This window comes from Semicossyphus pulcher, unplaced genomic scaffold (genome assembly GCF_022749685.1).
Source record: "Semicossyphus pulcher isolate SPU_LCO1_2020_fin unplaced genomic scaffold, fSemPul1.0.p SCAF_9, whole genome shotgun sequence".
In the NCBI taxonomy this organism is placed as follows: domain Eukaryota; kingdom Metazoa; phylum Chordata; class Actinopteri; order Labriformes; family Labridae; genus Semicossyphus; species Semicossyphus pulcher.
In genome coordinates, this window is record NW_027211770.1 from 1575885 (window position 1) to 1590509 (window position 14625).

General features: G+C 40.3%; 1 protein-coding gene across 1 annotated transcript in view; it reads left to right on the forward strand.

Annotated features, from left to right (window-relative positions):
• The window catches only part of cep192 (centrosomal protein 192), a 40613-nt gene extending 26438 nt beyond the window's left edge, over nt 1-14175 (forward strand). Inside the window, exons 35-51 of the mRNA XM_069655774.1 lie at nt 631-810; nt 955-1215; nt 1821-1942; nt 2534-2643; nt 2744-2906; nt 3203-3293; nt 3454-3511; nt 3652-3775; nt 4810-4915; nt 5011-5239; nt 5443-5519; nt 5834-5929; nt 6562-6681; nt 9260-9372; nt 9569-9695; nt 10929-10987; nt 12698-14175. Of these exons, the coding sequence (XP_069511875.1) occupies nt 631-810; nt 955-1215; nt 1821-1942; nt 2534-2643; nt 2744-2906; nt 3203-3293; nt 3454-3511; nt 3652-3775; nt 4810-4915; nt 5011-5239; nt 5443-5519; nt 5834-5929; nt 6562-6681; nt 9260-9372; nt 9569-9695; nt 10929-10987; nt 12698-12830 (2169 nt within the window). The 3' untranslated portion in view covers nt 12831-14175. The remainder of the gene's footprint in view (nt 1-630; nt 811-954; nt 1216-1820; nt 1943-2533; nt 2644-2743; nt 2907-3202; nt 3294-3453; nt 3512-3651; nt 3776-4809; nt 4916-5010; nt 5240-5442; nt 5520-5833; nt 5930-6561; nt 6682-9259; nt 9373-9568; nt 9696-10928; nt 10988-12697) is intronic.
• The last annotated feature ends 450 nt before the right edge of the window (nt 14176-14625 follow it).

Sequence of the window (14625 nt, forward strand, 5' to 3'; positions counted from 1 at the left end):
GAAACAGAGTAATTTCTCTTTTTTAGTTTTACTGTTTGTTTAGAGTTTGTTTTCACTTCCACAGTATCTTTAGTTATTTTATTTTGAATGAACTGAAAGCCTTTGTGTCCAAAGGTGGTTTTATGTAATGAGCTAAGCTAAAATGAGAGAGAAGAGGCCCAAGAAGTATGGAATAATGTGGGCCTTATTCCATTAATTTTTGCATTTCACTTCTATTACCTCTTTGCTCTCAAGGTGGACAGTTAGAGTCTCTGGTTCTGCTCATTTTTTATTTTTTTAAATAGTTCTGTGCTTTCTTTTTTTATATCACCCACAATGCATCACAAGTGACAAAATATGTGGGGATTCATCAGACTTTGTGCATCTCCCTGTTGAGCTGCAAAAAAGCTTTACACAACTTTGTTGCAGTGCAGACACAGCCCCAAATCCTGTAAACACACTGGAACTCATTTTAACACATTTTGCAGATAAAAGTCTACGTTTTAAATTTGCGTCCCTGTCACCAAACATTCTGCAATTTCTCATCTAAAAACAGATGTTCCTTAAGCAATAGGTCAAATTATTTATGTTGTTTTTGTAGCGTATCCACACTGTTTAGATGAGAAGAATATAAACTTGTTCCCCCCTCAGCTCCAGAGTATGTTCAGCCCTGAGGAGCGTCTGACCCGACATGGGGAGCTGTCCATTCGTCCAAGAGAGGACGTGACTGTCCATCTGCTCTTTGCTCCCACCCGAGTGGCCTGCATGTTGGCAAAGCTTGAAATCAAACAGTCTGGAGTCCGGCCTTCACAGCCAGGGGTCAAATTCACTGTGAGGATGACGATGTTTCACGTTCTCTTTATCATCTTTCACTTTGCATTTCTCTCTCGTCTTCTATCCTTATTTGCTCATCTATATTTTCTTTAGAAAGGCTTTAGCCACTGTTTAATTAGATTTTCTCCCCCCCATCTTCAGATTCCACTGACAGGCTATGGTGGGACCAGCAACATCATCCTGGAGGACCAGAGGAAACAGGCAGACGGCTATGTGGCAACACTGACTGACATCGCTGTTGGTCGTGTCAGCAAAGTGTGTCTGTGCGTGAGGAACACTGGCTCCAGAGCAGCTTTCATCAAAGCTGTGGCCTTCTCTGATGTGCAGACGCGATCAGTTATGGAACCTTCTGTCATCAGCCTGGCCCCGTCACAGTTTGTGCTGAAGGAAAGGACACAAGAGGTAGGACGGTGACTTTGGACATTTTTCTTTATAGATACATGAAAGAACCTCACACAGCAGAAATGGCAAAAACAGATGGTTGGGGTACAGTTTTTTTGCTTTGTCTGAGGAGTACACACCCACTTCCCACTGCACAGCGCTGGATGTTGACTGTTAAAGAGGGGAAAAATGAGTCGAGCAAAAAAGTAAACATCCCCTATCCTCCATAAAGATGAAGGAATTGTTAAAGAAAAGTAACATGATGTAAATTATATTGATCTCTGTAGCCCTCTTGCTGTTAACCCTGTGTCTGCTGAAGAGTGTTTGAGACACAGTGCTTTTTAGCATGAACCTTTTTATGTTGTGTTTTTTACTGGTTTTACTTTTCCATCTGTTTGTTTTGAAGAGGAGGAGAAAAAACTGGTGAACAATGAACCCCTAAGTGCTACACAAAGCAATAGTGTTAAAGAATACCAGAAAAAGACGATTGCCCTTGATCAGCTGCCATAGCTATGGATGCTACTTCCCTTTTTAAAATGCCTTAAGTTTAATTCCTTTACTGTTATTGCTGCTTGTACATGCTAGAATATGACCTTTTTACTTATCATGTCTGTGTGTGTTTTCAGGTAATCACTGTTCTAATGAAGTCCACCCAAAGAGAACAGACCCTGTGTCAGTCAGGCAGTGCGCTGCTGGCATCTGTCTGCCTGTTTTGTGGAGATGAGGTCTCCAGGCAACAGTACAGGAGGTAAGACCTCCCAACACTTTTAGTTTTTATGATTTTATGCCATTAAAGTTGTAATGTTAGTGGGTAATCAGGGAATTGGTAGGAGAGAGTTCATTAATTATTCTGAGCTGTCCTCAAGTTAAGTTTCATATAAAGCTCTGATGTAGTAAAAACAGCTTGTTCTAAAATAACATAGTGCGTCTCTCTGGATTGAAGTGATTGTAGCAGTGTTGCTTTGCTTCAGCATGACATTACACTTGTAAACTGATTTTACAATTGCACAAAGAAGTGCATACAATAAGAACAATACAGAATAATTAACACTGTTGACATTTATCAGATTAGAAATTCCTTTTTTTTTTTCTTCTCTTGGATAATATCCAAAAAAAAACATATTGTCACTGGCCAACTTTATTATTAACAAAACAAGGATGGTGTGATGCTGCTGGCTACAGATGATCTGTATTCAGGACTTATTTCAGATAAACATACAGTGTTTCTAAATCATTCTAAGTGCTGATAGAGTTTATAGATCTAATTCCAGATGGCTCTGCTTTTGTTTGAATGCTGATTTGTTTGCCCTGAAGTGAGTTTGTGTTTTGTTTCTTTTAGATTGCTTCAGAGTAAACCAGAGGCTGTGCGGAAGGCTCTGTCTGAGAACAGTCTGCTGAGAAACATCAACTTTAATGAGAAGTTTCTTGGAGAAGAAAACATTACAGAGAGTAAGATGATGTTGTTCACACTATTATGATAACAGATTCAATTTCAAAAGTATATTGAAATACATTTTGTTGACTCTGTATGAATTATTTATTCCTGCAGCCTACGACCTGCCCCAAAGACCCAATGAAGCTCACATCTTTTATGGAAACATGAGTAAGATAATGGTGACGTTGCTTGGAAATACAAAGAGCACAGACTGTGAGCAGAGTAAACCCACAGAGCTGCTGGTGCCCTCTGCTAGACACAGCTCAGAGACAGACAGGTACTGTCAGAAATATTTCTAACAAATTGTAAAATACTAGGTCCTGGTTAATCTAAATTCAAGCTCAAGCACAAACACACAAACACAAACATATTCTGGATAATGTTGTCTGTCATTATCGTAATGCATTTCAGTTAATCATAAATCTCACTGATTTGAAAAAATATACTATGTAGTGAACACGATTAAATTAAATGCATTTTGTCAGGTTCTATGCTGTGTTTGTATGTTGCAGCTTTGATAAATAGCTAATTTCGCCATCATTCTACAGTTAAATTTTGTGATATAATTCACAGTGGTTTGCCAAATGGCAATGTGTCCCTGGACGTGCTGCCAGTGAAAGGTCCCCAAGGTCCAGCACTGAGAGTGACGGAGTCCTCCATACAGGTACTTTAAGCCCTTTATCATGGACTTAAATTCGACTAAAGTTTCGTGTGTTGAGTGAGTCTTGATGCTATTTAACCAGATTAATTATAAAAAAATGTTTTAATGCATTTGAAGAAAAAAGGATTCATCTTTTAGAGCTGTTTTTTTATTCTTCCCTTAGGCCACCGAGTCCTGGGCCATACATCCAGAACAACTTGTCCTCGCAGCTCCCACCATCAGTGAGTAAAATCTGAACCTAGAAGAATATTATGCAGATTTTTGTTGCCTGAGCTTAATGTGACAGGCCAAATGGTTTCTTGCATCACATGATATGCAACAAGATAATCAACCAACAGTAACTACATTTTTTGTTTTTTAGGCGGTGCGGCCACAACCAGTCAGGTTCAGATCCGGAACAATACGTCCAGAGAACTGAGCTTTGATTTGTCCTGGCCCGCTCACTGCCTTACCATTACTCCACAGCATGGAACTATCGAGCCTCAGTAAGAAAACTCTTGCTTGTTCAATTAAATTTCTTGGCTAAGGTAAAATTAAGGTTTCTGGCTTGAAATAAGACACCATGATGAACGCTGGTTGCAGGTTTTTTCATCTCATATCCGATTTACGATTGTAATCGAATTGATGCTGCTGCTATGTCCTATCCGCTGCACGCCTGTGTTTGAGATGCTGGATTAAATTAGACGTTCTGCTGCTTTTACCTTCCAAAGACTTAAAACCAACTTTATGGCTGACAGTGATTTGCACGAGAGGACATTACAAAACAGAACCACTTCCTACAACTGAGGAGTTTTCTTTGAAACTATCTCAACTAATTCGGGCCAAACTATTTTGAAAAAATGTCTTTTTTTTATTTTGACTTATTTTGCAATTTCAATATGACCTGCGATGTAAAAGAGAATGATAATTTTTACATTATTCTCATTTTCACTGAAAAACATTAAAATGATTACGGTGTGATTTTTGAAGGGATCTAAACCAAACAAAGACATTTGATACTTACGTCTGTGTATGATGTGTAGGCCAGAACATCTCTGCAACCCAGTGTTCAAATTAAAATGGTATTTTGAAACACATTTCACCTTTTAAGAAATATTGCGCCTTCTGCACTTCGAAAATTGCAGCTGGCCATATTGCGATTACGATAAAATTTTGATTAATTGTTTAGACCTACCACTAATGTATAAATGCTTCAGCATGATGCACTGTTGACACTTTACCTGTGTCTGAAGAAAATCTTGCAAACTTTACAAGAGAACAGGGAAGCAGTGGCTGTTCTGTACCATCAATTTTATTTTTAAACATTGTCCCAAAATGTTAATCTGAATTACCATAAAATCCGGAAGATAAGTCTCACCGGAATATAAGACGCAGTCTGTTTTTGGGGGTATCCCTAGTGCATCATACCCACAATACAAGAACAATTACATTCATATAGTCCAATCATAATCTATTTGACGGTGTATATGTGATCTCAATATTTCACTAGTGTCTTACTTCTAAATTGTTGTTAACCAAGGTGCCACCTCCAGATATTGATCAGTCCCAACCCGTCACTAGCAACGAAATCTGCCCTGCTGCCATGGAGCGGACAGATATATGTCCAGTGTGACGGTCAACAGAAGGTATGTAACACATACAAGGCGAGTCAATCATAAACGTTGTCTGTTGTTGTGAGAACTTAACAATGGCTGAGAGAGTAATGTGACCACTGGTTCAGTTTATTAAGGTCCAGATTCGTCAGGACCTGGCTCTGGATGTGTCTGCAGCACCAGCAGACACAACTCTGTCAGCCCTGCCTCCACAGGCTGCCACCCCAGTGCTGCCAGTGACCAGGCTCCCCACCAAGCCCTTTCTGCCTTCCCAGACCCCACCGGCACCTCAAGCCCTGGTGGAGATCGGCAACAAGACCATCATATTTCCCACCACTCCCTCAGGGGAAACATCAGGTAGGGAGGTGTATAACTAAAGGACAGAAGTTCCTCTGTACATCCAAATTTTGGCTGTAGATTATACACTGAAAAGTTGCCTTATTAAGTTTGAGTGAAACATTTTTTCAACCTTCAGAGTGTTGGGGTTTTTAGTCATAGTCTGTAAGCAGCATTGCGTATTCCTGTAAGAGATCCAACTCTCTGTTGCTCCTCTACTTCAGACGCCCAGCTGGAGGTGCAGAATGGGGAAGTGGAAGTGCGGTGGTACCTGTCATCGTTTGCTCCTCCATATGTCAAGGTGCTTTTTTCTTCATTATCTCCTTCTTCTGTCAACTTTCATTCCCTGTTTCCCATTTTTCTTTTGCTCTTCCTTATTGTCCCTCCTTGTGGAACACATGCTTAAATGTTCTTTTGAATTTACTTTGTGATATTGTGCCAGCGTAGCTCTACCTTTTCTTTTCTTTCCTGACTCACTTTGTTAATGAGTTTAATAAATTGTGTAAGTTCACACTCCCTATATTGCTATTTGAATGTTGTAGTGTGGTGTTATTGACCATTATGGGATAGCAGCCAGTCACTCAGCTCAAGTGGTGGTCCTCTCTCTCTCCTCAGGGGGTTGACAACTCTGGAGATGTTTACCGGGCCACTTACAGTGCATTCAGATGCTCCAGGGTCTCTGGCACTTTGGGAGCTCATGAGAAGATTCAGGTAGGTACACACATACAATTAGTAATATTTAGAACAAAACATTTTAAAAAGGATAGGATGAGATTAACAGCAGATGTCGATATACTGGTAAATCTTAACTATTGAGGTCGAACAGTAGCCCATAAAAATTGTCTGCCTCCATGGTCTATATGAACAAAAAACACTTCATCAGATAAATATAATGAGTAACTTTTCTTATTGAGTGTTTTGTTTGTTGATTGGTTTTACATGCATTGCTTATACTCAAGCTATACTTACTGTTTATTTCACTTGTAACCAGCAAACAATGAGTTTGATTTTCCTAACAGACTTAAGAACAGTTTCTTTCCCAAAGCCATCACCACTCTGAACCAACACATGAACTGTCAATTACTGACACCCTGACACTCACACACTTTCTCCCAATCTTGTGCAATATTTTCTGAATATGTGTTTGTTTTGTTTGTTGTTGTTGGCTGTGTTGCACTTTAATGGAGTTGCTCTCCTTATCTCGTTGTACATTGTATAATGACGATGAAGTATTCTATTCTATTCTATATGTTGGCCTCTAAAAACATGTATCGCTATGACAAACATTTATACAGTGAGTTAACCTTTTATTGTCTCTTCTGATTCTTCTCTTGCACTCTCAGGTGCCTTTTACTTTCCTGCCCAGGGACAGAGGGGACTATGCCCAGTTTTGGGACTTGGAGTGCCACCCTGTGTCTGAGCCCCAGCAGAAAGCCAGAATCCGCTTCCAACTCTGTGGCACTGTAAGAACTATTTGTATTTTGGGGTATTGGTTACAGGAGTTCCACTGGAGTTTTTTTAATGGCTTTATTAAGCCCCCAATCAGAATCAGCTTTATTGACCAGGTTATGTGCACATACAAAGAATTTGACTCTGGATTAACTTTGCTCTCCATGTACAAGTATTAAACTAATATGTACAAGGCTACGTGAGGCAATGGTGTAATGGTGAGGAGTGCAATGGAGGCTGCAATAATATGATTAAAGAAAATGTGTTATTATGCAACAGAAGGATTCATTTACGCATTTTAGTATTTACAGTGAAATAAACTGTGCATAGTCATGTCAGATGAAGGATAACATTTACATGATTAAATGTGTGTCCATACAACAAGATAAACAATCTTATTTGCAGGCACTATGGGTGCTGTGTCACAGCAATTGTTCTGGCGCTCTGTAACTGTTAAGTGTTCATCAGAGTGACAGCCTGTGGGAAGAAACAGTTTTTGTGTCTTGTTGTTTTGCTGTACAGTGCTCTGCATCGCCTATTGGAGGGTAGAAGTTTAAACAGTTTCTGTTCACAATGTGAGGGGTCTGCAGTGATGTTAGCTGACCGCGTCCTGACCCTGGACCGGTATAAGTCCTAATAGCGGGGGGGGGGGGGGGGGGGGGGGGGGGGGGGGGGGTGTAGAGGGAGAAGAGCAGTGGGGAGAGCACACACCCCTGGAGGGAACCAGTGCTGATTGTTCGGGTGTTAGATGTGATTCTCCCCAGCCTCACCTGCTGTGGAAGTTGGTGGAAGTTGGTGATCCACTGACAGGTGGGGACTGGCACAGTAAGCTGGGTGAGTTTGCGTTGGAGGATTTCAGGGATGATGGTGTTGAACACCGAGCTGAAGTCCACAAACGGGATCCTTGCGTACATCTGTGGAGAGTCATTTGCAGGATGTAGTGCAGTTCCATGTTGACTACATCTTCCTCTGACCTGTTGGCCCGGTAGACAAACGGCAGGGGGTCCAGCAAGGGCGCCTGTGATGTCCTTCCTTTGACTCAACACCAGTCTGTCATAGGATTTTATGACCACAGATGTCGGGCGACGGGCCTGTAGTCATTTAATCCAGGGACAGAGGGTTTCTTGGGGGCCCAGATGATTGTGGAGCATTCGAAGCCGGTGGGGACTTCTTCAACAGATCGCTGGAGTTGTATGATCTGGGTAGAGATGGGGTCCAGCAGGTCAGCACAGACTCTCAGGTAGGAGGGAGATACACCGTCAGGTCCTGGAGCCTTCCTGATCTTCTGCCTCTGAAAGAGCTGACAGACATCCTCTTTACAGATCCTTAGTGCAGGTGTGGGGTCAGAGGGGAGGAGGAAGGGGTGGTGCAGGTAGGGTTGGAGCAGGTGAGGATTATGAAAGCCTGCCATAAAAGCTGATCAGGTCTTCAGCCAGTTGATTGTTTTCTACAGACCTCTGCAGACCTCTCCATACTGAGGCAAGGGTGTTGGCTGAAAAGCTGTTTTTTAGCTTCTCAGTGTAGCTCCTCTTTGCTACCCTGATCTCTTTTGTCATTGTGTTTCTGGCCTGCTTGTACAGAATCACATCCCCATTTCTGAGGGCCTCCTACTTGCACTGAGGTAGCTGCCTCAGTTTTGCATTGAATCATGGTTTATTGTTGTATGTGCAGAAGGTTTTGGTTTGGTCTCACGCATGTCCTTAGAAAAACTGATGTGCGATGTTACAGAGTCGGTAAGTACGTCAAGGTTTGTAGCCGCTGCTGACTCTAAATGGTCGAAGCACGCCTGTAACTCCAGGCGCTAACCACTGCAGTCCTACAACTATCTAAACCTAACATAATTACATTTCTTTCTGAATCTTCATTGAATCTCATCTTTTATCTACAATTGTTACCAGACATGTTTACAAACAGTGATAATCATTTACTAATTAACTTGTTTTACTCTCAAACCAAACAATGTGTACCTGACCATTGCTCACTGGGGAAACTTCCCATTTTAAGCTCTACAATTTGTCATTACCTCCATCAGTATAATAAAACCAGCACGTATGGCAGAACCTTGACTTCGGCTTTGTAGTGTTAGTGACAGAATTAACAAATGAGATAAGTGGGTTTTGGGCCGGCAAGGAGAGCCACCCTGCTGAGATGGGCCTGCAGGCTTCGTCTGTGCCATTTTTAACGTGAAGTGTTTTGACAGACCTGGTTAACTTCAGAGCATACACACACAGCAAGAGGGATGTCAGATGGATGGCTCCACATAAGTAGCTTAAGTGGCTATAATGGTATTGAGTTTGTTGTTGTTGCCTTATTTCTTTGATGTATTTTCTTTGTAGAGTTCAAAACCCTTTAGTGATGTTTCTGCTAATCTTCAACACTTGTTCGCAAAACTTTGGTTTACATATCCATGTCACAATCTGATGGTGAAATAAATGTGTCCTTATGTTTAACATTTAGTTTTCGTCATGTTTAGTACTGCTGTGTCTCACCATCGGAAAGGAAAAGTGAAATCTGTTTTGCATGATACTTGAAAGATGTCTTGAGAGGTAGTACAAAGATGGTAGCCATGTGCTTTTTTTTATGTGTCTAAAGGGAACAAAGTGTGGGCCAGTGGAAGGACCACAGGAAGGAGATTGCTCTCTAGTGAAGACGGAGGCCACAGTCAAGACCAGGAAGAGAGCAGATGCCGTATTGGGAAAAAACAGGTGAGACACCCCCCATAACATAAACATGGATATATATATATATATATATAAGTTGTTGTAATATGTTATGTTTTGTCTTCATGGAGGGACAAAAATCCACATACTTATTTTAAGTTTTCAGAGTGTGTCTCCTCTTCGGATGGTGATTGTGTTGTTGGTAATGTTTCCTGTTTAACTGGCCGTTTGTGATTCACAGCCAGGAGGAGGCTGTGCGGAGAGGTGTTTATTCTCCACAGGATCTGTACACCTTCCCAGCCACACAGGCAGGTGAATCCAGCACTCTGAAGGTCAACATCCGCAACAACTCGTCTGATACCCATGAGGTGAGGCATGCCATTTCTCATTAAGATTTAGGAAGGAAAAATATGTTCTTGCTTTGCAGGAAGTGAAATACTGTATATTTGCAGCACTGTCTTTTCCAGAAAGATAAGCTGTCAGAGTTAAAGCTAGATGCTCTATAAAACAGTTTTAGTAGTCTGGTCTTTCTGACTAGACCTTGATGAGGTTCCTGTTTTGAAAAGAGGCAGAAAGTTAAAGAAGAGAGGAAACACCGGTTCAAGACTATGCTTGGCGGAATTTGATTTGAAAGTTGAAAAGTGGGCACAAGTAACATGGTAAGTGACGCTCCGAAGTGTACACCAACTGGATAGCAGAATTTTTCAGGGAGAGACAGACGAAGCCAATTGTGCATTCCATGTAGTTGCTGAAGCAGTCTTCTGTAAAATGCAGATAATCTGGAGCTGCCACAGATACTGCTTTCCTCAGCTGACCAATAACCATGGTGTTTTTGGTAAACCAAAGATTTACAGTGAGGGACACTCAAAACACCCCTACACTATGCTGTTGCTAGCTAGTTAACCAATGAATCTTTGCTTTGTGCTGCTAAAAGTTAATGATAGAAGTAAGCACAGGTCAACTCTTTTAAAGGTTAAAAAATATGATTGGATTTGGATATAAAAATACAGAGAATTATATTTTTTCTATGCCTCTGCGCCAAATACAGAATGACTTTTTTTTTTTTTTATTATATCTGGTTCATTTTTTTTTTTTTTATCTAAGAGGATGATGCCATCCATGATCAATTAGTTGAAAATCTCTCCTCACTCTACCCTTCATGTACCACTTATTTTCTGCTTGATAAGGGTCTACTTACAATCACATGCTTTGCAGAGCAACAGAGGGAGATGGCCCTCCTGTTAATTGATTGGTATGTGACCTCTCCTATTTAGGCCTACTTATTCTGTTGTCACATCCTTACTGGTTGGCAGAATAATGCAACAGCAAGGCGCTTATTCTTTAAGTTTTGTATATGTATTGTAAATCTGACGGGGATGTGATACGAAATCGTTTAAAGTGTTAAAAAAAAAATATGAGCTTTACTTTCAGTAACAGATTAGATACTAGCTTACCCTTTGTCCTTCATTATTGTTAATAGAGGTTGCATGCCTGACTGGATTTCTTTTTACTGAACGATAAATGTAATAACCCCTAACAAATGTCACTGTGCTCTGCATGGATTTCATGTTTGACGTGTGGCTTCTCTAATTGACTTGCAGCTGAAATTTGTAAACCCTAGGGAGCCCTTCCACATCAAGCATTCCAAATATTCCCTGAGGTGAGTGCCATGGTCATTATCCCTGACAGAAACTCTCCATTTTGAAAGTAACTGAGTTACACGGTATTTTAAGGTTTTTAAGGTTTTTAATCTTTAGACTTACTGCCTACCTCTGTTGGTGTCCACTCGTTACTTTATTTTATTGTTCTACTGTTAGATATATTTCTACATAGATTTTTATTAGTAGTTAGGTATTAACGTTTAGTCAAGAATGGTTAATACATTTCGAAACGTGCTAGTATTTTGAGTCTGTATGATGTAATTTTTTTTCTCAATGCTCACTATCGGAGGGACTGTGAGATGTTGGCACCTTTTTAAGTAACACTCTTAAGTCTTTGAGGAGGACTGATGTTTTGGCTAACTAAGGCCTTTGGGACAGGTCACCTGGCCACAGGTATCAGCAGAATGACATGGGGTTTGTATTGTTGAAATTTGAAAAATAATCCAAGGGTGTTATGAAAAAACTAAAGTAATTGCTGGACTTCCATATCACAAATAAAGGATTGTTAGACATACCACTGTATTTTAGTGTTCCCATGTGATGCTCTACCCTGAACCTGACACAGTCCTGCAGCATGTGTGTTGTAAGCACTGCTGTGTGGATTTGAGGCATGCATGACGTGGCTCTTATCAGAACATCTCAATGTGAAAATGAGAGTACATGATACTATTTTTACCTTCCTTACACTGATATCTGAAATCGCAAATATGCCCATACCGAGCACCTGTCCGATTCCAGGGCATTTATCTAAAAGAAAAATAACACCTGTATTCCACTCAACCTGTATGGATGTAATATAATTACTATTACTCTTGTTTCCCTGGCTAAAAGTTGTAAAAGGGCGAGGAGAAATGCATAGGCAGATAGGCCCATCATGAGAGAAGATGGGGAAAATGCTGTTACATTTTCATCAGCATTAAAGAAAATTGAATCAAGTTTAAATTACAATTAACATAACATAGCGGTATGGAAATGAGAACATCAGTAGCCTAATTTGAATCAAACTCGAACAAGTTACACACGATCCACCAAGTAAAGAAAAATTATATTGACACATTCATAGGCACCACCATTAAATTTTTCCGCACGCACACCCCCTAGAGGTAGCTTGTGCACCCCACCCACTTTGGGAATCCCTGCCCTAGAGCATCCTGTAATTATCTAGTTTGCCAATATTTCATAATTGAAAAACAACATACAACAAGGAATCTCTTGTTTACCAAAGTGCGTCTGAGAGAGACATATTTGATTTATATATAACTACTTTATTCAGAGTTCTTACTGGTTTAAATCCCTGGGTCGGAATATTTAAGTGAGGAGGAGACTTTTGCTGGTGATTTTGGCTCACGGCCCCTCTAGATGTGCTGTGTGCACCATAGATCAGAGAAACACTGATTTTTTTTTTTTAATGTTTCTGACGTTACATTCCCTGGTAGTGCTGCACTTTTGTTTTTTGCTTTTTTCAAATGATAATTTACATGATTTAATTTCTTCTTTGCCACTTCGCCAATAGCTGCAATAATCCAAAACCTCTTTAGTGTCACCACAGCGCAACTTCCTGTAAACGCTACTGTTTTTTGAGCTGCTACTAGGAATAATTTCCATTGAAACAAGTCGATTTTTTTCACGGCTCATAACTCACAGTATTGGACTGATGCATCTATCTATTCATAGACTCTTGACTGGCATTCTTCTTTCCCACCCATTAGATCACAGCACTATCTGAAGCTGCCCGTCCAGTTCAAGCCCAGTACTGCAGGCAGACACAAGGGCTTGCTGCTCATCCATTCAGAAACAAGTGGAAGTCTTGTTATTCAGCTGACCGGTGAAGCATTTCTTTGAACTCACCATCTACCATCCTACGCCACCCCCTCATGCCGGCTGGGTGGATACTCTACTGCTGTACTATTCATCGTGGGACAGATGAGGGTAAGATGAAGGCAAAACTGCAAACTGATAAGGATTCAATAAAAGCAACCCTGGACTTAAATCCTTCCTCTCATCATATTTACTGTGTAAACCGCAGCTTTTAATAACTGAGACTCTACTGCCAACCTGGACCCATCTGCCTCTGGATCTGGGACAGGTGTCCTTAGGTCGCCTGTGAAGCATGATTATGCCTGAAAGATTTGGTCTGACTGGTTCACAATTCGTCTGCAACACTCTTGCATGTCAGAGACTTAGGGATAAGGCAAACACCAGATCCACAGTCACTGTCACAAGAAGTCATTGTTGTTGCCATAGCCCCTGCCACACAGTACCAGTTAGGATACGTTGGGGATTAATTTAAGTTGGTAACAGAAATGCTTTTGTCCCTTGTTTGCTAACTTGGCAGCTCAGATTTTTTTTAAATTGTTGTGTTTTCGTCTGGGAAAGGCCAAACCATGTTCCCTTTTGCTGATTACATAGTAAAGGCTCGTTTTTTGTTTTTCTGTTTCACACCTGATTAAATTATTTCTGTCCTTAACTTGTGATTGTAAAAAAAAACAACCAGATTTTTTTTCCCCAAGTCTAGCTCTGTCTACATTTCATTAAACGTTCCTAATTTTCTGTCCTGGTTCAGTTTCTATGGGAATGGCTCCTCCTCATGCAGAGCCCACCTGCACAGTGGCCTTTGTCAGTACCATGTGTTGCCTTCCCCAGCAACCTCCAAGACTCGTTCCAAGCAGCCCAGATGCACTTAATTTAGTCATGAACAGGGCAGCTCGCAGCAACATTAGGATGGTTAATGATTGTTATTACATGCTAAAAGACTTTCCTCTGGTGGGGTTTTTGCTCGGCAGCTTGCCAGGCCTGCTTAGTATGGTTACCATGGCAAAACAGTGTTAATCACTGTTCCAGTCACAGAAAATTACCTCCTCATTTCCTCTTTTGGCTCTGGGGCAAATGGCCAATATTGCTTTGGGGTATCGGATTTATATCTATAATCTGTTTCGGAACTGGAACGGCATGGGGGAGATATAGGTAAACTTGATTACATATTGTTAAGCTGTTAAATGCCACACATTGTGACAACACATTGTAAATAAAAAACACTAAAGTTGAGCATGTTTTCCTGCTTGTAGATAGTTTTCATGTGAAGGCAGTAGAAAAGATGGTCTCAGTATACCCTGCCAACTGTCTTGACATTTTTTGATTTACAATTTGCACAATCTTTAAATAGTATATAATGTAATATATTATTGTATGTACACATTTTGAATAAAGTTTTGTGATAAATATGTTGGCCTTTTTCATTTGTAATCATATTGCTGTTAGAGGTGCGGTCATTCCAAAATAAGTATTTATACAGTAAATCTAAAATATATTTCCCTCCCTGTTTCCCTTCCTAGTTCTGAATGGCAGTACATTTAATGTGATGCGTTTGTGAGGGATGAGTATAACTTAATTCTCTTCATTTTTAGTTTTTACTACTAACGAATGACCTTACTAAGAACACAATATGGAATATTACTAATTTAATCATAATCATAGTGTGGAATATAACTAACTTAATCATAGTATGCAGCATGTGTATTTTGATTTTTATGCAGAAAAATTGTATTTGTTTTCAAAATGTAAAGGTCCTTTGAGTATCATGAAAAGCGCTATATAAATACAATTAGTAAAGAGTTAGGGTTAGGGTTAGCTATATATT